Source organism: Silurus aristotelis (assembly GCF_946808225.1).
Source record: "Silurus aristotelis genome assembly, chromosome: 6".
In the NCBI taxonomy this organism is placed as follows: domain Eukaryota; kingdom Metazoa; phylum Chordata; class Actinopteri; order Siluriformes; family Siluridae; genus Silurus; species Silurus aristotelis.
Genome location: NC_139579.1, coordinates 30,387,154 through 30,414,536, shown reverse-complemented (window position 1 = coordinate 30,414,536; position 27,383 = coordinate 30,387,154). Strand labels below are relative to the sequence as shown.

The 27,383-nt window shown below is 38.5% G+C and overlaps 1 protein-coding gene across 8 annotated transcripts in view; it reads right to left on the bottom strand.

The window, feature by feature from the left end:
• Positions 1 to 27,383, bottom strand: part of asmt2 (acetylserotonin O-methyltransferase 2) — a 51,321-nt gene that overhangs the window by 17,586 nt on the left and 6,352 nt on the right. For 2 of the 8 annotated variants that reach the window (XM_083544827.1, XM_083544823.1), the window contains exons 2-7: positions 22,050 to 22,141; positions 20,506 to 20,695; positions 18,965 to 19,094; positions 15,881 to 15,949; positions 10,670 to 10,788; positions 10,227 to 10,364 (exon numbers count right to left, since the gene is read on the bottom strand). In XM_083544827.1, the coding sequence (XP_083400953.1) occupies positions 10,227 to 10,364; positions 10,670 to 10,788; positions 15,881 to 15,949; positions 18,965 to 19,094; positions 20,506 to 20,695; positions 22,050 to 22,130 (727 nt within the window). In that variant the 5' untranslated portion in view covers positions 22,131 to 22,141. Of the gene's footprint in view, positions 1 to 10,226; positions 10,365 to 10,669; positions 10,789 to 15,880; positions 15,950 to 18,964; positions 19,095 to 20,505; positions 20,696 to 22,049; positions 22,142 to 25,197; positions 25,219 to 25,988; positions 26,104 to 27,383 lie in introns of those variants that run through there. The other 6 variants (XM_083544830.1, XM_083544824.1, XM_083544829.1 and 3 more) reach the window with 5 other exon arrangements.

The window sequence follows — 27,383 nt, the reverse complement described above, 5'->3', positions numbered from 1 at the left end:
TAACAAGCATTTGCGAGCATAATCCTGAATATAACCCGCAGTTGCAAACATATACCTGAATATAAGCTGCATTTACAAACATAATCCTGAATATAACCCGCATTTGCGAGCATAATCCTAAATATAACCCGCATTTGCGAGCATAATCCTGAATATAACCCGCATTTGCAAGCATAATCCTAAAAATAACCCGCATTTGCAAGCATAATCCTGACTATTACACGCATTTAAAAGCATAAAAGAATAAAACCCGCATTTGCGAGCACATAAATCTAACCCGCATTTGTGAGCACATACTTGAATATAACCCGCGTTTGCGAGCATCATCCTGAATATAACCCGCATTTGCGAGCACATACCGAAATATAAACTGCATTTACAAGCATAATCAAGAAAATAACCCGCATTTGCGAGCATAATCCTGTCAGTACCTGCATTTGCAAGCTAATAAATATAACCCGCATTTGCTAGCATATACTTGAATATAAACTGCATTTATAAGCATAATCCTAAACATAACCCGCATTTGCTAGCACATACTTGAATATAGCCCGCATTTGCAAGCATAATCCTGAAAATAACCAGCATTTGCGAGCATAATTCTGACTATTACCCGCATTTAAAAACATAATCCCTACTATAACCTGCAATTAAAAGCATAATCCTGACTATAACCGGCATTAAAATCATAATCCTCAATGTAACCCGCATTTACGAGCATAATCCAGATTATAACCTGCATTTGCGAACATAATCCTGTCTATAACCCGCATTTAAAAACAATTCCTGCTATAACCCGCATTTAAAAGCATAATCCTGACTATAATCCGCATTTAAAATGATAATCCTCAATATAAGGCGCATTTGCAAGCATAATCCTGTCAGTACCCGCATTTGCAAGCACATAAATATAACCCGCTTTTGCGAACATATACCTGAATATAAAGTGCATTTACAAGCATAATCCTGAATATAACACGCATTTGCGAGCATAATCCTGAATATAACCCGCATTTGCGAGCATAATCCTGAATATAACCCGCATTTGCGAGCAAAATCCTGAATATAACCCGCATTTGCAAGCATAATCCTGACTATTACCAGCATTTAAAAACAATCCCGACTATAACCCGCATTTAAAAGCATAAAGAAAAAATAACCCGCATTTGCGAGCACATACCTGAATATAAACTGCATTTGCGAGCACATAAATATAACCCGCATTTGCGAGCACATAGTCGAATATAACAAGCATTTGCGAGCATAATCCTGAATATAAAACAATTCCTGCTATAACCCGCATTTAAAAGCATAATCCCGACTATAACCCGCATTTAAAATGATAATCCTCAATATAAGGCGCATTTGCGAGCATAATCCTGATTATAACCTGCATTTGCGAACATAATCCTGTCTATAACCTACATTTACAAGCATAATCCAGAACATAACTTAACATAACTTAAATATTACCCGCATTTGCGAGCACATACTTAAATATAACCCGCGTTTGCGAGCATCATCCTGAATATAACCCGCATTTGCGAGCACATACCGAAATATAAACTGCATTTACAAGCATAATCAAGAAAATAACCCGCATTTGCGAGCATAATCCTGTCAGTACCTGCATTTGCAAGCTAATAAATATAACCCGCATTTGCCAGCATATACTTGAATATAAACTGCATTTATAAGCATAATCCTAAACATAACCCGCATTTGCTAGCACATACTTGAATATAGCCCGCATTTGCAAGCATAATCCTGAAAATAACCAGCATTTGCGAGCATAATTCTGACTATTACCCGCATTTAAAAACATAATCCCTACTATAACCTGCAATTAAAAGCATAATCCTGACTATAACCGGCATTAAAATCATAATCCTCAATGTAACCCGCATTTACGAGCATAATCCAGATTATAACCTGCATTTGCGAACATAATCCTGTCTATAACCCGCATTTAAAAACAATTCCTGCTATAACCCGCATTTAAAAGCATAATCCTGACTATAATCCGCATTTAAAATGATAATCCTCAATATAAGGCGCATTTGCAAGCATAATCCTGTCAGTACCCCCATTTGCAAGCACATAAATATAACCCGCATTTGCGAACATATACCTGAATATAAAGTGCATTTACAAGCATAATCCTGAATATAACACGCATTTGCGAGCATAATCCTGAATATAACCCGCATTTGCGAGCATAATCCTGAATATAACCCGCATTTGCGAGCAAAATCCTGAATATAACCCGCATTTGCAAGCATAATCCTGACTATTACCAGCATTTAAAAACAATCCCGACTATAACCCGCATTTAAAAGCATAAAGAAAAAATAACCCGCATTTGCGAGCACATACCTGAATATAAACTGCATTTGCGAGCACATAAATATAACCCACATTTGCGAGCACATAGTCGAATATAACAAGCATTTGCGAGCATAATCCTGAATATAAAACAATTCCTGCTATAACCCGCATTTAAAAGCATAATCCCGACTATAACCCGCATTTAAAATGATAATCCTCAATATAAGGCGCATTTGCGAGCATAATCCTGATTATAACCTGCATTTGCGAACATAATCCTGTCTATAACCTACATTTACAAGCATAATCCAGAACATAACTTGACATAACTTAAATATTACCCGCATTTGCGAGCACATACTTAAATATTACCCGCATTTACAAGCATAATCCAGAAAATAACCCGCATTTGCGAGCATAATCCTGTCAGTACCTGCATTTGCAAGCACATAAATAAAACCCGCATTTGCCAGCATATACCTGAATATAAACTGCATTTACAAGCATAATCCTGAATATAACCCGCATGTGCAAGCATAATCCTGAATATAACCCGCATTTGCAAGCATAATCCTGATTATTACCCGCATTTAAAAACAATCCCGACTATAACCCGCATTCAAAAGCATAAAGGAATAATACCCGCATTTGCGAGCACATACTTGTATATGAGCCGCATTTGCGAGCATCATCCTGAATATAACCCGCATTTGCGAGCATATACCTGAATATAAACAACATTTACAAGCATAAAAGAATAAAACCCGCATTTGCGAGCACATAAATATAACCCGCAGTTGTGAGCACATAGTCGAATATAACAAGCATTTGCGAGCATAATCCTGAATATAAAACAATTCCTGCTATAAAAGCATAAAGGAATAATACCCGCATTTGCGAGTACATACTTGTATATGAGCCGCACTTGCGAGCATATACCTGAATATAAACTACATTTACAAGCACAATCCTGAGTATCACCTCGCTGGCGGTGAAGGAGCCTGAGATTGTGCGTGAGGTTGAGAGGTTCCGACTAGAGATAGTCGGGATCACCTCTACGCACGGCCTGGGCTCTGGAACCACACTCCTCGAGAGAGGATGGACTCTTCACCACTCTGGAGTTGCCCATGGTGAAAGGCGTCGGGCTGGTGTGGGTTTGCTTATAGCCCCCCAGCTCAGCCGCCATGTGTTGGAGTTTACCCCGGTGAATGAGAGGGTCGTTTCCCTGCGCCTACAGGTCGGGGATAGGTCTCTCACTGTTGTGTGTGCCTACGGGCCAAACGGCAGTATAGCGTACCCGGCCTTCTTGGGGTCTCTGGGAGGGGTGCTGGACAGTGCTCCGACTGGGGACTCCGTTGTTCTACTAGGAGACTTCAATGCTCACGTGGGCAGCGACAGTGACACCTGGAGGGGCGTGATTGGGAGGAACGGCCCCCCTGATCTGAACCTGAGCGGTGTTCAGTTATTGGACTTCTGTGCTAGTTACAGTTTGTCCATAACGAACACCATGTTCAAGCATAAGGGTGTCCATCAGTGCACGTGGCACCAGGACACCCTAGGCCGTAGGTCGATGATCGACTTTGTGGTCGTTTCATCTGACCTGCGGCCATATGTCTTGGACACTCGGGTAAAGAGAGGGGCGGAGATGTCAACTGATCACCACCTGGTGGTGAGTTGGATCCGATGGCGGGGGAGGAAGCTGGACAGACTCGGCAGACCCAAGCGTACTGTGAGGGTCTGCTGGGAACGTTTGGCCGAGTCTTCTGTCAGAGAGATCTTCAACTCCCACCTCCGGCGGAGATTTGACCGGATCCCGAGGGAGGCCGGAGATATTGAGTCCGAGTGGACCATGTTCTCCACCTCCATTGTCGAAGCGGCCGCTCGGAGCTGTGGCTGTAAGGTCTCCGGTGCCTGTCGAGGCGGCAATCCCCGAACCCGGTGGTGGAAACCGGAAGTAAGGGATGCCGTCAAGCTGAAGAAGGAGTCCTATCGGGCCTGGTTGGCTTGTGGGATTTCTGAGGCAGCTGACGGGTACCGGCAGGCCAAGCGAACTGCAGCCCGGGTGGTTGTCGAGGCAAAAACTCGGGCCTGGGAGGAGTTCGGTGAGGCCATGGAGAAGGACTATCGGCTGGCCTCGAAGAGATTCTGGCAAACCGTCCGGCGCCTCAGGAGAGGGAAGCAGTACCCTACCAATGCTGTTTACAGTAGAGGTGGGGAGCTGTTGACCTCAACTGGGGATGTTGTTGGACGGTGGAAGCAATACTTTGAGGATCTCCTCAATCCCGCCGTCACATCTTCCATTGAGGAAGCAGAGGCTGAGGGCTCAGAGGCGGACTCGTCCATCACCCAAGCTGAAGTCACCGAGGTAGTAAAGAAACTCCTCGGTGGCAAGGCACCGGGGGTGGATGAGATCCGCCCTGAGTACCTCAAGTCTCTGGATGTTGTGGGGCTGTCTTGGCTGACACGCCTCTGCAGCATCGCGTGGCGGTCGGGGACAGTGCCTCTGGAATGGCAGACCGGGGTGGTGGTCCCTCTTTTTAAGAAGGGGGACCGGAGGGTGTGTTCCAACTATAGAGGGATCACACTTCTCAGCCTACCTGGGAAAGTCTATGCCAGGGAACTGGAGAGGAGAATACAGCCGATAGTAGAACCTCGGATTCAGGAGGAACAGTGTGGTTTTCGTCCAGGCCGTGGAACACTGGACCAGCTCTATACCCCCTACAGGGTGCTGGAGGGTTCATGGGAGTTTGCCCAACCAGTCCACATGTGTTTTGTGGATTTGGAAAAGGCATTCAACTGTGTCCCTCGCGGCGGCCTGTGGAGGGTGCTCCTGGAGTATGGGGTCCGGGGCCCTTTACTAAGGGCTGTCCGGTCCTTGTACGACCGAAGCAGGAGTTTGGTTCGCATTGCCGGCAGTAAGTCAGACTTGTTCCCGGTGCATGTTGGACTCCGGCAGGGCTGCCCTTTGTCACCGGTTCTGTTCATAATTTTTATGGACAGAATTTCTAGGCGCAGCCAGGGGCCGGAGGGTGTCCGGTTTGGTGACGACACGATTTCGTCTCTGCTTTTTGCAGATGATGTTGTCGTGTTGGCTTCATCAGACCAGGACCTTCAGCATGCACCGGGACGGTTTGCAGCCGAGTGCGAAGCGGCTGGGATGAGAATCAGCACCTCCAAATCCGAGGCCATGGTCCTTAGTCGGAAAAGGGTGGCTTGCCCACTTCAGGTTGGTGGGGAGTTCCTGCCGCAAGTGGAGGAGTTTAAGTATCTTGGGGTTTTGTTCACGAGTGAGGGAAGGGTGGAACGGGAGATTGACAGACGGATCGGTGCAGCTTCTGCAGTAATGCGGTCGATGTACCGGTCTGTCGTGGTGAAGAAAGAGCTGAGCCGCAAGGGGAAACTCTTGATTTACCGGTCAATCTACGTTCCTACTCTCACCTATGGTCATGAGCTCTGGGTCATGACCGAAAGGACAAGATCCCCGATACAGGCGGCCGAAATGAGCTTTCTCCGCAGGGTGGCTGGGCGATCCCTTAGAGATAGGGTGAGAAGCTCGGTCACTGGGGAGGAGCTCAGAGTAGATCCGCTGCTCCTCCACATCGAGAGGGGTCAGCTGAGGTGGCTCGGGCATCTGTTCCGGATGCCTCCTGGACGCCTTCCTGGGAAGGTGTTCCAGGCGCGTCCCACTGGGAGGAGACCCCGGGGAAGACCTAGGACACGCTGGAGAGACTATGTCTCCCGGCTGGCCTGGGAACGCCTTGGTGTCCCCCCGGAAGAGCTGGAAGAAGTGGCTAGGGAGAGGGAAGTCTGGGCATCTTTGCTTAGACTGCTGCCCCCGCGACCCGGCCTCGGATAAGCGGGAGAAGATGGATGGATGGATCCTGAGTATAACCCACATTTGCGAGCACATACCTGAATATAAACTGCATTTACAAGCATTATCCTGAACATAACCCGCATTTGCGAGCACATACTTGAATATAACTCGCATTTGCAAGCATAATCCTGAAAATAACTTGCATTTGCGAGCATAATTCTGACTATTACCCGCATTTAAAATCATAATCCTCAATATAAACCGCATTTGCGAGCATAATCCTGAATATAACCTGCATTCGCGAAAATAATCTCTACTATAACCCGCATTTAAAAACAATCCCTACTATAACCCGCATTTAAAATGATAATCCTCAATATAAGGTGCATTTGCGAGCATAATCCTGAATATAACCTGCATTTGCAAACATAATCCTGTCAGTACCTGCATTTGCAAGCACATAAATATAACCAGCATTTGCCAGCATATACCTGAATATAAACTGCATTTACAAGCATAATCCAGAAAATAACCCGCATTTGCGAACATAATCCTGTCAGTACCTGCATTTGCAAACACATAAATATAAACTGCATTTACCAGCATAATCCTGAATATAACCCGCATTTGCCAGCATAATCCTGTCAGTACCTGCATTTGCAAGCACATAAATATTACCCGCATTTGCGAGCATAATCCTGTCAGTACCCGCATTTGCAAGCACATAAATATAACCGCATTTGCCAGCATATACCGAAATATAAAGTGCATTTACAAGCATAATCCTGAATATAACCCGCATTTGCGAGCATAATCCTGAATATAACCCGCATTTGCGAGCACATAAATATAACCTGCAGTTGCGAGCACATAGTCGAATATAACAAGCATTTGCAAGCATAATCCTGAATATAACCCACATTTGCGAGCATATACCTGAATATAAACTGCATTTACAAGCATAATCCAGAAAATAACCCGCATTTGCGAACATAATCCTGTCAGTACCTGCATTTGCAAACACATAAATATAAACTGCATTTACCAGCATAATCCTGAATATAACCCGCATTTGCGAGGATAATCCTGAATATAACCCGCATTTGCAAGCATAATCCTGACTATTACCAGCATTTAAAAACAATCCCGACTATAACCCGCATTCAAAAGCATAAAGGAATATAACCCGCATTTGCGAGCATATACCTGAATATAAACTACATTTACAAGCATAATCCTGAATATAATCCTGAATATAACTTAAATATTACCCGCATTTGCGAGCACATAAATATTACCCGCATTTGCGAGCACATACTTAAATATTACCCGCATTTGCGAGCATAATCCTGTCAGTACCCGCATTTGCAAGCACATAAATATAACCCGCATTTGCGAACATATACCTGAAAATAACCCGCATTTGCGAGCAAAAATAAAACCCGCATTTGCGAGCACATACTTGAATATAACCCGCATTTGCAAGCATAATCCTGAATATAACCCGCATTTGCGAGCATAATCCTGAATATAACCCGCATTTGCAAACATAATCCTGACTATTACCCGCGTTTAAAAACAATCCCGACTACAACTCGCATTAAAAGCATAAAGGAATAAAACCTGCATTTGCGAGCACATAAATATAACCCGCATTTGCGAGCACATACTTAAATATTACCCGCATTTGTGAGCATAATCCTGTCAGTACCCGCATTTGCAAGCACATAAATATAACACGCATTTGCGAACATATACCTGAATATAAAGTGCATTTACAAGCATAATCCTGAAAATAACCCGCGTTTGCGAGCACAAATATAACCCGCATTTGCGAGCATAATCCTAAATATAACCCGCATTTAAAATCATAATCCTGAATATAACCCGCATTTAAAATCATAATCCTCGATAAAACCTGCATTTGCGAGCATAATCATGAATATAAACTGCATTTGCGAACACATAAATATAACCCGCATTTGCGAGCATTATTCTGAAAATAACCCGCATTTAAAAGCATAAAAGAATAAAACCTGCATTTGCGAGCACATAAATATAACCCGCAGTTGCGAGCACATACTTGAATAAAACCCGCATTTGAGACCACATAGTCGAATATAACAAGCATTTGCAAGCATAATCCTGAAAATAACCCACATTTGCGAGCATATACCTGAATATAAACTGCATTTACAAGCATAATCCAGAAAATAACCCGCATTTGCGAACATAATCCTGTCAGTACCTGCATTTGCAAACACATAAATATAAACTGCATTTACCAGCATAATCCTGAATATAACCCGCATTTGCGAGGATAATCCTGAATATAACCCACATTTGCAAGCATAATCCTGACTATTACCAGCATTTAAAAACAATCCCGACTATAACCCGCATTCAAAAGCATAAAGGAATATAACCCGCATTTGCGAGCACATACTTGAATATAACCCGCATTTGCGAGCACATACTTGAATATAACCCGCATTTGCGAGCATAATCCTGAATATAACCAGCACTTAAAAGAACATAACTGAATATACACCGCATTTGCGGGCACATACTCGAAAATAACCCGCATTTGCGATCATAATCCTAAATATAACCCACATTTAAAAGCATAACCTTGACTATAACCCGCATTTGCGTGCACATACTTGAATATAACCCGTATTTGCGAGCACATACTTGAATATAACCCATATTTTCGAGCACAAACTTGAATATAACCTGCATTTGCGAGCATATATCTGAATATACCCCGCATTTGCGAGCACATACCTGAATATAACCTGCATTTACAAGCATAATGCAGAATATAACCCGCATTTGCAAGCACGTAAATATAACCCACATTTAAAAGCACATACCTGAATATTACCCACATTTGCTAACACATAAATTTAACCCGCATTTGCGAGCATAATCCAGAATATAACCCACATTTAAAAGCATTATATATATTTATTTATATATATATATATATATATATATATATATATATATATATATATATATATATATATATATATATATATATATATGTATATATAAAGCTCAAATACAACTGACTGACTCACTCACTCATCACGAAATCTAAAAAACCACTGAACGGATTGCAATGAAATTTGGAACATACCTTCCTCTTGGGTCTTAGGTGCTCACTAAGAAAGGGTTTTGAAAACTCGGCTAACTCGCGAAAAACGCGATTTCTCACGCATTGTAAATTCGTCGAAATAACAGCACGGATCCTCATGAAACTTAGTACATTGTTTCTTATTAGATGTTAGATGCACAATAAAAATTAATTTCAAAGTAGTTTGCCCTGTATCCGTACTACAAAGGGGTAGTACGTTATTTGTTGACGTTACGTTCTGATCTCTGATCATCCAGTCCTGCTCAGTGCTTTCTGCTTATTGCCATATTGCTTAGCGTTCTGCCTTCCGTAGCGAAGCACGGGTACTTTCCGCTAGTCCTAAATATAACCCGCATTTGGGAGCACATACCTAAATAGAACCCACATTTACAAGCAAACACCCCGAATATAACCCGCATTTGCGAGCAAACTGATTAGTCAAGACACAAATTTGCACCATGCTTTTTTTGAAGCTCACTTTGTTCCTAAGAAATATTGATCTCATTGATGGCATTGCTAATACCTCAATGAAAGCATCCAGACCGCGAATACACGAAAATTAAAGCATTGAAATCTTACTTTGAAGCAAACCGTAACTTTTGTACAACAACGTTCCATGCATTTGACTGCATTTGAGTAGATAATATAGCCCTATACACTTCAAAATCTATTCTCCTGAAAATCACATAAATAAATACAAAGAGAATCAGTTCCATTTCCAACCATACACACCCGCACCATAAAAAAAGATGCTCCAGATCATGAGCAGTTCCTTTCCGTCTCCATACTAATTTCTTTATTCTGGCACCCTGATTCTGATCACCAATTTTCAAAATCTATGGCATAGAGTTTTAGAAGGATGCTACATATATGAAGTGCATTCTTCTTCAAATTTTTATTATATACTGTATATATGGTCTTTCTGTAGAGAAGACTGACCTTCCTGAAACTTGATGGTGTCATCACTTTGACAGAAGTGCTTCTGGGCTGTCTGGATAACTTTAGGCAAGTCCAGGACGGTCACTGTAGAAGCAGGGTAGGCCTTAGACAACTCACGAGCCAAGGCACCTGAACAGCCTATAAACATAAAAAAAAACAACAGAAAGCAAGAACAACTACTTATGTATGAAAATGTAGGAATTGAGAACATTGTGCTATTTAAAAATCGTAAGAAGTGATTTAACTATATGAACAATTTAAAAAAATAAAACGTAATTATTTATTAAGGGTTTTCTTGTAAAAGGAAAAAAAAAATGGTGTAGTTATAAAAAAAATATATTCTCAAAATCAACACAACGCATGTTTTATACGTTTTTTTCATTACATACTAATATGAGTGTAAGGTACGGTATTAGTGTAAAAGAATATAGAAGTATACACACCTCCAACATCCACTATGGACTTAAATCTGGACAAGTCAAAAGCAGTAACCACATCATGACCGTCAATGACCCAAGAGGAGTTCATCAAACCCATAAACTTTAACATCTCGTCTTCTGACCTGTAATATATACAGATATCTATATAGTCATGTACACACACACATACATGTTCAGCAGTGCCTCCTGTCTTACAGATACACATCTGTTTATATGACCAATTTAAATTCTGTTTAAAGAATATCAGCAGTTTCAGATGAACACAGAGTGTACAGAGTCACACAAACACAGTGTGATATGTGAGGTATCTGAGGACAGGGAGAGGAGATGGGTGAGGGCCAAAGCCTCGAATTTTCTGTCTCAGTGCACAGAGCAAAAGCAAAAGAGATGCACTCGCCCTCCTAAAATAACAGGCAGAACACACACACTTCACTGCCGCTTAAGAAAACAAGACATCTCTCTCTCTTGCTCAAAATCAGTCACTCATAGATAAACCTGGCTCTGCCCTAGAGCTGGGATGTGGTGTGATGGAGGTTCTCGAAGGGATTTTTGCAGCAAAAAGTCCCCCATTACTGAAGCAGTTTCATGATCACTTTGGGCAGAGATCAAACGCGGTTGCCAAAGCAACCACAGCAAAAAATAAATAAATAAATAAATAAATAAATAGAAAGAATTGATAAACTAAACCTGATATTTATAGGTTATTATTAGAGTTGTTAATGATGCTGACGATGATTTTCCAGCTATTTTAGCATCTGCAAGTTAGCGGCCATTGTTGTTTGTTAAATCTGTATCCACATCATTGGGTATTTTCAGAATTTTCGATTTAGCTGATATTATAATTATTTACTGAATCATAACAGCTACCAAAAATTGACATTGGTCCTTCAGGAAGCCCATATCCATACAAAAGACAACATTTCTCTTGCTTGACTAATTTAGCAATATAAAAAGTGCATGATATGCTAAAAGGAAGCTGTGTTCTCATATACCCCCATTCCCCAACTGCAATGCTGATCATATCTCCACACTGTTAGTAATAACAAACATGCACTGTATGCAGTGAAGTGCCATTCGCTTCCTAACCGAATTTCAAATACGCTAGATTTACTGTGAGAAAGTTGAAACTGACTGTTTTGGAAATTATGATTCATCCCTAAGACTTACACAAAGACCTGCAAATCCTGTCGAAACTATTTCCTCTGCCGTAGATCAACTCTGCCATTGTTCTAAATAAGCACTTCTACACACAGTGTGATCGTTTAATCAGGTCAGAAATCATCTGCTTTTTGGTTCCAACAACTTATGGCTCTAGTTTCAGACCAGTTTAATCTTGTATTAAATTAACCATATCGTACACCGAATCGCTTCTACGGAGTACACCTGATTAATACTTTATTTATATACAGCATTGAGAAGGCATGCTTATTTAGTATCCAAAAAATATTTTATAACCTTATCCCTAGTGCAAATAAATCAGGGTCTGAGAATACCATCTAGCTGTATATCGTAGCTTATACAGCAGGAAAAGCATTATTATAATTTTTTTGTATTTTGTTAGATTAGATTAAACTTTACTGTCATTACACATTTACAAGTACAAGGCAACGAAATGCAGTTTGGGTCTAACCAGAGTGCAATAACAGCAAGTGCAGGATATACAGTGTTACATGATTTACATAAGTTAAATAGAATGTTAATATAGGACTATAAACAGTAATTTACAGATGTATATGTACTATGAATATAATATACAGATGAGTGTATATATGTACTATAAATATAATATACAGATGAGTGTATATATGTACTATGAATATAATATACAGATGAGTGTATATATGTTCTATGCATATAATATACAGATGAGTGTATATATGTTCTATGAACAATAATATACAGATGAGTGTATATATGTTCTATGAATATAATATACAGATGAGTGTATATATGTTCTATGAATATAATATACAGATGAGTGTATATGTGTTCTATGAATATAATATACAGATGAGTGTATATATGTTCTATGCATATAATATACAGATGAGTGTATATATGTTCTATGAATATAATATACAGATGAGTGTATATATGTACTATGAACAATAATATACAGATGAGTGTATATATGTACTATGAACAATAATATACAGATGAGTGTATATATGTTCTATGAATATAATATACAGATGAGTGTATATATGTTCTATGAATATAATATACAGATGAGTGTATATATGTTCTATGAATATAATATACAGATGAGTGTATATATGTACTATGAATATAATATACAGATGAGTGTATATATGTTCTATGAATATAATATACAGATGAGTGTATATATGTACTATGAACAATAATATACAGATGAGTGTATATATGTTCTATGAATATAATATACAGATGAGTGTATATATGTTCTATGAATATAATATACAGATGAGTGTATATATGTACTATGAATATAATATACAGATGAGTGTATATATGTACTATGAATATAATATACAGATGAGTGTATATATGTACTATGAACAATAATATACAGATGAGTGTATATATGTTCTATGAATATAATATACAGATGAGTGTATATATGTTCTATGAATATAATATACAGATGAGTGTATATATGTACTATGAATATAATATACAGATGAGTGTATATATGTACTATGAACAATAATATACAGATGAGTGTATATATGTTCTATGAATATAATATACAGATGAGTGTATATATGTTCTATGAATATAATATACAGATGAGTGTATATATGTACTATGAATATAATATACAGATGAGTGTATATATGTTCTATGAATATAATATACAGATGAGTGTATATATGTACTATGAATATAATATACAGATGAGTGTATATATGTTCTATGAATATAATATACAGATGAGTGTATATATGTACTATGAATATAATATACAGATGAGTGTATATATGTTCTATGAATATAATATACAGATGAGTGTATATATGTACTATGAATATAATATACAGATGAGTGTATATATGTTCTATGAATATAATATACAGATGAGTGTATATATGTTCTATGAATATAATATACAGATGAGTGTATATATGTTCTATGAATATAATATACAGATGAGTGTATATATGTACTATGAACAATAATATACAGATGAGTGTATATATGTTCTATGAATATAATATACAGATGAGTGTATATATGTTCTATGAATATAATATACAGATGAGTGTATATATGTTCTATGAATATAATATACAGATGAGTGTATATATGTTCTATGAATATAATATACAGATGAGTGTATATATGTACTATGAACAATAATATACAGATGAGTGTATATATGTTCTATGAATATAATATACAGATGAGTGTATATATGTTCTATGAATATAATATACAGATGAGTGTATATATGTTCTATGAACAATAATATACAGATGAGTGTATATATGTTCTATGAATATAATATACAGATGAGTGTATATATGTTCTATGAATATAATATACAGATGAGTGTATATATGTTCTATGAATATAATATACAGATGAGTGTATATATGTACTATGAATATAATATACAGATGAGTGTATATATGTTCTATGAATATAATATACAGATGAGTGTATATATGTTCTATGAATATAATATACAGATGAGTGTATATATGTACTATGAATATAATATACAGATGAGTGTATATATGTTCTATGAATATAATATACAGATGAGTGTATATATGTTCTATGAATATAATATACAGATGAGTGTATATATGTTCTATGAATATAATATACAGATGAGTGTATATATGTACTATGAACAATAATATACAGATGAGTGTATATATGTTCTATGAATATAATATACAGATGAGTGTATATATGTTCTATGAATATAATATACAGATGAGTGTATATATGTACTATGAATATAATATACAGATGAGTGTATATATGTTCTATGAATATAATATACAGATGAGTGTATATATGTTCTATGAATATAATATACAGATGAGTGTATATATGTTCTATGAATATAATATACAGATGAGTGTATATATGTTCTATGAATATAATATACAGATGAGTGTATATATGTTCTATGAATATAATATACAGATGAGTGTATATATGTTCTATGAATATAATATACAGATGAGTGTATATATGTTCTATGAATATAATATACAGATGAGTGTATATATGTTCTGAATCCCAGTGATGCGACTTGTGATCAGAATTCAGGCTCTTAGCAGTAAATCAGACCATTTGGCTCAGCTCACAAATAAGAAAAAACTCGACTCCCAAATGGCTTTTTTTGAGTAAAAAATTGTTTTTACATTTATTTAGTGTAACTGTTAAGGTATTTAGTGTAACTTTTAAGGTATTTAGTGTAACTGTTAAGGTATTTTTAATTGTCACGTGTACTTTTACAGAACAGTGAAACTCTTTATTTTGCATTTCCCAGCATACTTCTAGTCTTGCTGTTCTATAAACACAGTGGGGGAAACAGACTTCCACTGAGGTATTTTGATTGAATTACATGCCAGTCAGCTCTCAACTTTCACCCGAAACAGCCGGCGCACACTGGCATCAAACTCACATTCCGCTGCTAGGATATGACATCGTTAAATATTACATTTTCAGAATAATTTTGCTATATTCAGTCGGTCAGCAAGACAAGTTTGCTACGCAGTATTTGATATTTAACTGATAAATTTGTTCACTGATACAGTTTGGGATGAGTGACTATAAATTCATCTCGATTAGTTTCATCTTCATATCCCAGAAATTCACCGGAATAAGAGAGAAATTATTGGGGTTTTTTTACACAGAATTTGCTCTTGATTTGTTCTTCTTTGACATTATGTAAAAAATAAATAAAAATAACTCTGATTCTGAACCTTTAAATGCTCCTTGGTTTGATCTTATGTTTGATTCTCAAAAGCAATGATTATATAAGCAGACTTAAGTATGACCTTTGCTGTGTTTTTTTTCCCTGAGCGGTCGCTTTATTATAAAGCTGTCAGCTACCAGAAAAGCAATGTGCTACTGCGAATGTCACCTTAAGAAATGCCGTGGTTAGTCATGCTTGGTGTGGAAACAGGAATGGGTAGCGCACACAGTGCGGCACAAACACGGTCACCTGGAAAAAAAAGAATGCTGAAGGACAATGAGTCATAAACTCACCTGTATATAGCTGAAAAGATGTCTTCTGATGAGAGACCAAAGGTTTTTTCATTTTGGTTCTTTCCTTCCCTGTGAAGATAAAAAATAGCATCCTGGTATTTAAACTTCTTAATCTTGACCTATTGTTTAAAATCCCTGGATTGTACCAGAATTAGAAAGACGGTAATGTGGAAATCTTCTGACACGCATTATAAAGTTAACGAGGGCACATTATGAGGCACCGAAGCCAGGAATGATACAGACCACTGTTTTCTCAATGTCCTTGTTTAATTTTGTGAGAACAGACCACTCTTTTATGAAGAATAATCTTTATAAGAGATCATTCTGTACTCTGGATAATCTCTAAAAAGCGAAACTTGAGTTCAAGAGTGCTAAACAAGATTAGACGCACGACTAAAGATCATCTGGTGGGAGATGTTAAATAGAAGGTAGCAGATGAGGCGGGCTGAGGACGAAGCATCAATTAAGAATGAAGTAAGCAGTAATGAAGAAAGTTAATTTATAACCGCATATACACTATATGCCAAAGGTTTATAGACCATCAAAGCCATACTTGGCCTTCCTAAAACTCCTGCCACTAAGTTGAATGCATGAATGTAAAATATTATGACTTCATCAGTCTCACCCATCATTGTTGAGGAGTATTGACTCGCTCTTCTATACAGTGTTGCTTCAGTTTATTAACGTTTGCAGGCATATGTTTACGCACAGGCCTCAAAGTCCGGACTGAGCCAATGCAACACCTTGACTACAATTATCCATTCTGTTGTGAATTTGCTGGTGTGCTTGGGATCATTGTCCTTTTGCATGACCCAGTTTCAGAATCAGCAATAGCTTTATTACCAAATATGTTTACACACACGAGGAATTTGACTTGGTGACAGGAGCTTCCAGTGCAGGAGAAAGTACAGACATAAATTAACAAAATATAAGTAAGACAGACAATTAAATAATGCACTATATACATAAGTAAAAATATACTTTAAATGAATGTATGTTATTTACAAGTGTGCAGTTTAAAAATGTGCCAAATCGGATTTTATGTATAAATGTGTCAGTTATGAAGGATATGTAAATGTCGGCTAAGCTTCAGCTGTTGGAGCATGTTCCTTTCATTTGAAGTTTGTACATGGTTAACACAATGGCTACAAGGTTCACAAGTCCTATGGTGTAGAACAAGCACAAAATCATCACCCATCAACCACCTTGCTTGACGGCATGAGGTGTTTTTGCTGATATGCTGTGATGGTTTTTGCTAAATGAGGCACTGTGCATTATGGGCAAACATCTCCATATTGGTCCTGTCTGTTCATGTCTTGTGGTTTAGGGTTTGCAACCCTAAGATGTGCTGCTATGTCATCTTTAGAGAGAACAGGCTTTGTCCTGGCTACCCTTCCAAATAAACCATATCTGTTTAGTCTTTGTCTAATTGTACTCACTTGAACTTTCGCAGTTAATGTGCATAACTGTTCATCAGGCCAGTGGGTTCTTTGATGTAACTATTATTTTTTTATTTATAATACTGAGCATTCCTTGTTCTGCCCTTGGGGTAAATTTGCTAAGACACCCCTCCTAGGAAATTTTAGAATATCAAATATCTTTTTGTTTGAACTTGCTTGGAAAATGTATAAATTGTTGAGAAATTGTTTTATAATCCCTCCCAGATTGATAGACAGCAACAAACAAAATCTAGTGGAAAGCTTTCCCAGAAAAGTGTTATAAATATACAAGCACATATAGATGTAATTGGTCAGGCATCTTCATTCTCTGACTACCAAATAAAGTAATGATGCACATACTAAAGGTCGACCGATTAATCGGTGCTGATTGCTGAAAGCTGAAACCATGGGCAAAAATCCATTCCGATTGATTTTATTGCATTACAACAGCGGCCTCTAGAGGCAAATCACTGATGCCACGTGCTGTTCTTTTTGACATTCGAGACTGCACGCTGCATGGAGAGCGCCATATTTAATTAATTATTTCTAATTTATTAATAATATAACGGTATTCATTAATTAATATCTCCATAATTATTTCATTCCCACATTTTCATGATCCAATACTGTTTTTGAATTTTTTAAATAAAATTTAGTACTATTTTATGTTTGTTTCGGTCGACCTCTCCGATTTCTTCACTCTAAAGTAATGACACCGCTTGGCCTGTCAGACAATTTAAATGCTGGATTGTCATAAATGCAGACAGATATCCATTTGTTAATTCATTCATTTTTACAATCGTTTTAAGCCTATGCTGTATTGCAGAGAAAACAAACAAGCATCGTTTTGAGATGTGGAAAGAAACAAGGAAATCCAGAGTAAACCAACAAGGACGAAAGGAGAACATATTACAGTCTGTAAAGAGGTGAGAATCAAACCTAGGGACCCTGAAGCTATAAAGTGGCAACAGCACCCAGTGCATCACAGCGTCACACAAAATATACTACATTTGGAATAAAAAAATAACGCGTCAGTGTTATTGCCACCTCTCCACTCCAGGGTTTTCAGTTCTGTCCTGAGTTTAGGTTACTGTTTGAGCATGGTTTTGTATGTTTTCCCAGCGTTTGGGTATGTTTTCTTTTGGCTCTTCTGCCTTTTCTGATCTTATAGAAAATGCTGGTAGGCAGACTGGGGGTGCTAATTTGAGTAAAAGTGTGAGAGTTTGAGTGGGTATGTATGTGCGCTTGCATCCCATCCAGGATACATTCTCCTTCAATGCGTTTAGTATTTCTAAAACCCATTGCATCCCGGATAAAGAGATTTGCTTCGTAGCATTTATTGTGTTCCTCTTAATGAAAAGCCAAGTGTTTTTTTTTTTTTCCTTTTCAGTGATCATTTGCCACAACCAATTCTGCAACAGATAATTTTGCTAGAAGTAGGACTGCAAAAGAATGCACTTATGGCACATGTATTTACTGAGATCACCTTTTAAAAGTGCGATTGCTTTGAATGGCAGAGTCACAATTACTGCTGTGTCTGATGCACTTATGTCTTATCAAGCTGATCTTTGTCATGTGCAATTATACAATTAGAGTAACTACAAAATCCACAACGGAAATATTTTTAGTGTAATTCAAGTTTTACCTGACTGCATCTCCAAGGTTGTTCCACAGAGGGTAGATGGTCTGCGATTGGTAGATGATCATGTCATATAGAGATTTAGGACTATCCTTGGCCAGATACAGGTTAGCAACATCAGTATTGCTGTAATAAGCTACAAAAGAGAAACATAAAACAAAAAGCTTGAATAAATTAAAAAAACAAAGTTTTTCATCTATTTTGATTTTTAAATGACCTTTGTTTCAATTATGCAGGAAGCAATCGAATTATTTATAAAGCCTATATGCGAGAGGATGGGTCCACTCAAATATTAATCACCAATTCTACATGAATCCTCTCCAATCTGAAGTAAACAGGAACTAAGTTCCATTTCATTCAAGCTTCTTTTTAGTCAGTGTCTAATTTCAATTCCAACAAAGTTGGGACACTGAAAAATTTTATTAAAAACAAAATGCATTCATTTGAAAATATCAAAAATACAAATACAAAATGTTATCCAAAATAAAACAATAAAAAACATATCAAATGTTGAAATTGAGAATATATACACTCTTGATATCACCCAAATGCTCCATCAGGGATAAATACACATCGTTCACTTTAATATTTAATTTCTGTAAAGCTGCTTTGAGACAATGTCCATTGTGAAAAGCGCTATAGAAATAAACTTGAACTTCCATTCTAAGAAAATAATGGTCATTTTGAATTTGATGGCTGCAACAGGTCTCAAAAAGGTTGAGGCAGGGCCATGTTAAAAACTGTGTAGCATCACGTCTTGTGTTTGTATACATATGCGAACTGAGGAGACAAGTTGCTAAAGTTTTGGGAGAGGAATGTTGTCCGATATGTGTCCGCTACAGAATCCTAGCTGCTCAACAGTTCTGGGTGTCCTGTTTTTTATTTCATGATGCGACAAATAAAATGTCCAGACTGCGGGCAGGTCAGTTTAGCTGTAAAAGATGCAGTATGCAGTTAGCATTATCTCTCTGTAATATGTAAGGCCTTGCCTGAAAAGATGTTTTCTGGATCAAAGCATTTGTTTCTCTAAAACCTGTATATACTGTTCACCATTGATGGAGCCTTTTCAAAAGCTGCCAATTCCACAGGCACTAATGCAGTCCTATACTATCAGAGATGTGTCTTTTTGAACTGATTGTTGATAACAAGCCAAATGGTCCCTCTCCTCTTTAGTCCAGAGGACATGATGTCATCGTTTCCAAAAAGAAATTTTAATTTGTCTGACCAAAGAACAGTTTTCCGCTTTGCCTCACATTTCTTCAGTTTAAACAATTGATACGTTTTCTATTTTTTATTGTGAATAAAATATGGGTTTATGAAACTTGCAAATTATTACATTTCCAGCCAAGTAAGGAAGTACTTGTATATATACAAAATTTTAATTATTAGCAAGCTTTTTTCTTTGTCTATTAAAAGTTCCTGTAAGCTCATCTGTTACTCATATCGATCTACTTGAAAAAGTTAATTCTTAATTAATTAAGACTCCCTTAAATTAATTCCTTAGCTCCACCTACCGTATAGACACCTATGCACTGTATTACTTTTACCTGGAATAAACAAACCTGTGCCCTGGGTTAGTTCCACCTCCAAGACCTCGGCACCCACAAGCGCATCGAGGAGCCGCTCCATGCCGTCCTCACTAGCGCCCAGTTTCCGTGCTAACTCGGCTGCACTCAGGGACTTCTGGGATTGCATAAGCAAGTCAAACACACCCTGCTCACATGCTGAAAAGATCACCTGCGAAGGATAAAGAGACCAAGTTAAAAATTAAAATGAAAAGAAAAGGTAGGAAGTGCCTAGAAATCCATCTTGAATGGTAGCCGATATTAAATATTGAGTTTAATATCAAATACTTTTGCTGACTGGCAATGAACCAAAATTCAAAAGTGGATTAAAAGTCATTAAACACTAAAGAATTACATATTATAATAAAGAACTTATAACAAATGAAAACATAAAAGCTTAAAGGACTTTGTAAAGGAACTAGTAGCAGAACCAAAGGTATTTTGCAATAATTTCCTATGTGACCCATTAATACTTTCTTTCGGCTTCTCCCATTAGGGGTCGCCACAGCGGATCATCCGCATGTTTGATTTGGCACGTTTTTACGCTGGCTGCCCTTCCTAACGCAACCCTCCCCATTTATCCAGGCTTGGGACCGGCACTAAGGCTTGTGCAACCCTAATGCCTGGGGTTGGTTCCCTGACCAGGGATCGAACCCGGGCCGCAGCGTTGAGAGCGCCGCATCCTAACCACTAGACCACCAGGGAACCTAAATTTAAAAAGTGACCCAAAAGGTTTAATTCTACTGATACCTCAGCAATATGCTATTTCAAACATTATTTGAATTAAGTTAAAGGGAGTGGTGGACAAAAATGAAATAAAAGGAATTTGTTACTGTATAAGTTTTTTCACGTAAATCTAATTTATTGTAAAGTTTTTCCATTTGGGGAGAGTTTTATTTTAACTTCATTACATTTCAAAGTCAAATATCTCACTTTTTACTCATTTACTACATTTTGTGAAATCAGTCATTCCTTTTTATTTATGATCGGATAAAAACTGGTCAAACGCAGCAGGCCACCAGAGTTAGAGTTAGAAAAACAACTGTGAACCGGGTGTGCTTCAAGAGCTGACCCCCAAGGGATTCCATTTGCAGACCAACAGAATCTTTTCACATAAAAGAGTTGATTAATCAAAAATGATTATAGGAACATTAAACATTATAGGATTATAGGAACATTAAAGCCATAATAAATCATAGTACTTTGGATACTTAAGTACATTTGAAGACAAATAGCTTTACTGGAGTAATACTGTGTTAACTGGTATATGGATAATCCATCCATCCATTTCAGAGGTTTGCTTTGCACTGGCATCAAGCAAAGCCGGAAAAAAAGATACAGAAACTAAACAAATACTTTTTCACTGCTTTAAGTTGTGGTCAACTGGTGGTGCAACCAAACAGAAGGACGCTACAACTGAGTGGCAAGGAAAAAAAACCAATGTAGATAAATGTTGAAAGAGGAAGTAGCAGGGGGCTGAGTTCTATTCTCTAAAGAAAAGTGCTAGGGAGAAAAAAGACACCAACCTTGGACATTCTGAAACCATTGAAGTACTCGAGCAGTTTAAAAGGGTAGTCTAGTTCACTCTGAGAGAGATGCTCAGCCATGGTGGAAAGTCCTGGCGAAATGAACAAGAAACCAAGAATGCTTATTTTGCAGTCTATGTAGATTTATCAGCAGATGAGCAATTCAAATGTATAGCTAGGTGTTCAATAGAGTGGAGTTCAGAGCTCTATAGCAGGACACTCAAGATCTTCCACTTCAACCCATGTATCTCAATGGGGAATTCAAACGCATCAAAAGACATCCTATACAAATATGTGCTTCCAAATTTGTGTTAACAGTGTTGGGGAGGAACCACATACGGCTGGAAAAGTCAAGCGTTTCAATACTTTTGTCGATATAGGGTACCATAGATTTTTATCTCGGACAAATGTGTATTCTAATAATAATTCTGAGAGTATTAAAAACACAAGGTATTTACAATTTTGCAATAAACAGAAATATATCCAGTAAAATAGAAGTTTACTTAAACGTCCTTCAGGCTCCAAATAAAGCTGTGTAAAACACTAGTTTACATCATATAGTAAGTGTGGGTATAATAGATTTGTATCTGATGCTCTATGCACACTATGTTTGAATTGTTTACTTCAAGTAGACGAATTTGTGCTTTTAGGTTGTTCATGAACATAAGCTGCATTTTTGTTCAACAAAGAGAGAAAAATGTTTACATTGAGGAATTGATTGTGTATTGCTGCTATAAAAGTATACTAATATAGCTATATTTAATTCCATAACAAATAAATGCAACTATGCATGCAGTTTATTATTGACTAGCACATTTGAAATTGCTGTGGTTTAAGAGGAAATCCCCTGTACAGGAAAACCAAATTTGTTCATAACTGCAGCTCATGTCAGGCCATATCACTCCACTGTCACTGATTAATTCCTTCTGAAAGGACGCCCACAGGTCTTTTTTCTTTTTCATTTTTTTTAACTAAGGCTATTTTTGGTCACATTTTCATATCACCATCCTCCAGTTGAGTGGTACAAAAAAAAAATCTTGCTGTGTTTAGCTCTTAAAAAAAAAAAAAAAAAAAAAAAACCGAAAACATCCTCAATGTCCTCCTCTTATCATACCAGTCTTTTGTAAGATAGAGTACTACCCAATAATAATCTGCAAACCCTATAATAATTAGAGGTAAATTATTGACAATACTGTGCAAAATTTGAGACAACCACCAGTGTTGTTGTTCATGCAAAAGTATGATTTTTATGTCAAATTCTATAGAAGCTACATTTATCTGTTTTGGTTTTGTACAGTACTGTATAATCAATATATGTCTGTGTGTGTATATATATATATATATATATATATATATATATATATATATATATATATATATATATATATATATCAGTGGGTACGGAAAGTATTCAGACCCCCTTAAATTTTTCACTCTTTGTTATATTGCAGCCATTTGCTAAAATCATTTAGGTTCATTCTTCTTCCTCATGAATGTACACATCGCACCCCATACTGACAGAAAAACACAGAATTAATGACATTGTTGCAGATTTATTAAAAAATAAAAACTGAAATATCACATGGTCCTAAGTATTCAGACCCTTTGCTCAGTATTTAGTAGAAGCCCACTTTTGATCTAATACAGCCAGGAGTCTTTTTGGGAAAGATGCAACAAGTCTTTCACACCTGGATTTGGGGATCCTCTGCCATTCCTCCTTGCAGATCCTCTCCAGTTCTGTCAGGTTGGATGGTAAACGTTGGTGGACAGCCATTTTTAGGTCTCTCCAGAGATGCTCAATTGGGTTCAAGTCAGGGCTCTGGCTGGGCCATTCAAGAACAGTCACGGAGTTGTTGTGAAGCCACTCCTTCGTTATTTTAGCTGTGTGCTTAGGGTCGTTGTCTTGTTGGAAGGTAAACCTTCGGCCCAGTCTGAGGTCCAGAGCACTCTGGAGAAGGTTTTTGTCCAGGATATCCCTGTACTTGGCCCCATTCATCTTTCCCTCGATTGCAACCAGTCGTCCTGTCCCTGCAGCTGAAAAACACCCCCACAGCATGATGCTGCCACCACCATGCTTCACTGTTGGGACTGTATTGGACAGGTGATGAGCAGTGCCTGGTTTTCTCCACACATACCGCTTAGAATTAAGGCCAAAAAGTTCTATTTTGGTCTCATCAGACCAGAGAATCTTATTTCTCACCATCTTGGAGTCCTTCAGGTGTTTTTTAGCAAACTCCATGCGGGCTTTCATGTGTCTTACACTGAGGAGAGGCTTCCGTCGGGCCACTCTGCCATAAAGCCCCGACTGGTGGAGGGCTGCAGTGATGGTTGACTTTCTACAACTTTCTCCCATCTCCTGACTGCATCTCTGGAGCTCAGCCACAGTGATCTTTGGGTTCTTCTTTACCTCTCTCACCAAGGCTCTTCTCCCCCGATAGCTCAGTTTGGCCGGACGGCCAGCTCTAGGAAGGGTTCTGGTCGTCCCAAACATCTTTCATTTGAGGATTATGGAGGCCACTGTGCTCTTAGGAACCTTGAGTGCAGCAAAAATCTTTTTGTAACCTTGGCCAGATCTGTGCCTTGCCACAATTCTGTCTCTGAGCTCTTCAGGCAGTTCCTTTGACCTCATGATTCTCATTTGCTCTGACATGCATTGTGATCTGGAAGGTCTTATATAGACAGGTGTGTGGCTTTCCTAATCAAGTCCAATCAGTATAATCAAACACAGCTGGACTTAAATGAAGGTGTAGAACCATCTCAAGGATGATCAGAAGAAATGGAAAGCACCTGAGTTAAATATATGAGTGTCACAGCAAAGGGTCTGAATACTTAGGACCATGTGATATTTCAGTTTTTCTTTTTTAATAGATCTGCAACAATGTCAACAATTCTGTGTTTTTCTGTCAATATGGGGAGCTGTGTGTACATTCATGAGGAAGAAGAATGAACTTAAATGATTTTAGCAAATGGCTGCAATATAACAAAGAGTGAAAAATTTAAGGGGGTCTGATTACTTTCCGTACCCACTGTATATATATATATATATATATATATATATATATATATATATATATATATATATATATATATACGTATATATATATACACATAAATAAATGGTACAGAAAATTAAAGGTTTGGTACATACCTTATTATTAAGTCACGGTTCTGTTCAATTTCGGTACAGTTGGGGGGGGGGGGGGGAGCAAACCATAAAATTGCTTTAATAATGCAGTACAATATTATTAAAATTTGTACACTACAATTGAACCGTTTACAAATGTAAATAAAATGCCTCCTTGGTTAAATAATATAAAATTGTATAAACAACTAAACTAAATTAACACAATACTTTTCAAATTGATTAATCAATTAAACTGGCCCAAATTAAATTGAATAAATATCAATATAATTAAATATCATATAATATCATATAATTAAAAATGTGAATTAAATAGTTTACAGTTGTTAGACCCCATTTGGGTAAAATATGTATATTTGGTAATACATAAAATATATGTAATATGTATACATGTGTGTGTGTGTGTTTTAGATTTAATATTTACATTTCTAAAAATATGATCTACTTAAATGTTATACGTATTTCAGCATGCTTTAACAAATGTCTTCATTAATTCCATCATTCATTTATTCACTGACTTGACTTGTGGAATTTTTAGAATTTTCTTCTTTTAAGAGAAATTCTTTTAGCTGGACATAAAACGTTAGAGTCCATAGTGCTAGCGCGAGCCACTTCCTGGTTAGCGGCTAACACTAGTGCCATGCACACTTTAGCACTTTCATGAATGCACAAAACAAATATTATTTACAGTGACACTTCCAGTGCACTCTTAAATTGGAAGGGTTGCGTTAGGAAGGCCATCCAGCGTAAAACCTGTGCCAAATCAAATATGCAGAGCAGGAATCAGAATTTCATACCGGATCGGTTGAGGCCGGGGTTACCAACAACCGCCGCAGGTATTGTTAGCCAACAGGTACTGGTGGGAATTGGGCTACTGTTGGCCGAAGGAGGAGAAGGAGAGGAGGAAGACGTCTACAGAGACAGCAGGAAAAGAAGAAAGTGGAGGAGAGTGGAGGTTAGAGTGGGCCATTTAAATGTTGCTTCTACAACTGGTAAAGGAAGAGAGGGAGCTGATCTGATGAAGAGGAGAGGGGTAGATATGTTATGGGTTCAGGAGACCAAGTGGAAAGGGAGTAAGGCCATATGTACACTAACTAACAGCAGAGATTTACCAGTATACAATACAAACCACCGCCGATTCTCAAAACAAACCTTTATTATATTCTGCAACATTGCAAACACAAAGATCGCTCACAAAATCACACAAATGTGCGGGGTGTAGTTTGTTTTTACAAAAAGCTAACCAGTGTCAAAATTAAATTCTCGAGTCATTTCACTCTGACACAGCTCTGAAAAGTATCCTACACCTGTAGCATCTGTAAGGCTTGATTTTTCCGCCACTTCCGCGAGTTTTTCTGCGGCTGCACAGTGCCGTCTCACTAATGTATTTTCGCGTATATAAGACGCACCCTGGGTGAGGGGTATGTAAAACTTTCTATAAGACGCGTCTTATATCCGCAAAAATACGGTAGTGAGATGGTGACGTGGCAAAAGCGGGCGATTGGTCATGCGGATCGAGATAACCAACGTTAAGTGGCAAAACGGCAAGATGGCCGCCGACCTGTAGGTGCGAGCCGCGGAACTGGAAGTACGCACCACAAAACCGGAAGTGCGCACCGTGCCCAGAAGTCCTTGACAGTACCCCCCTCCACAACCATCTCCAGACGGCCTTGTCTAATGTCTCGGTAGTAACAGGCGGCAGACTGAAGAGGCAAGGCCTCGCAACCCGCCCTGGTTGGGTGGAGCGGGTCTGGTAGAGGAAAATACAGGAGAGGCATGATAATCCTGGGGCACGAGTAAAGTAAAGTGCCAGCGGCGGACACAGCAGGGCTTGAGGCAAACTGCCACTGGGTAAAATGGCAGGACTCTCAGAGGGGGCTGGCGGCCTCGGCAGGACTCTCAGAGGGGGCTGGCGGCCTCGGCGGAACTCTCGGCGGGACTCTCGGAGCGGAGCGCTCGGCGGGACTCTCGGAGCGGAGCGCTCAGCGGGACTCTCGGAGCGGAGCGCTCGGCGGGACTCTCGGAGCGGAGCGCTCGGCGGGACTCTCGGAGCGGAGCGCTCGGCGGGACTCTCGGAGCGGAGCGCTTGGCGGGACTCTCGGAGCGGAGCGGAGCGGAGGCCTCGTCGGGACCCTCGGGGTGGAGCGGCAGACTCGTCGGGACCCTCGGGGTGGAGCGGCAGACTCGTCGGG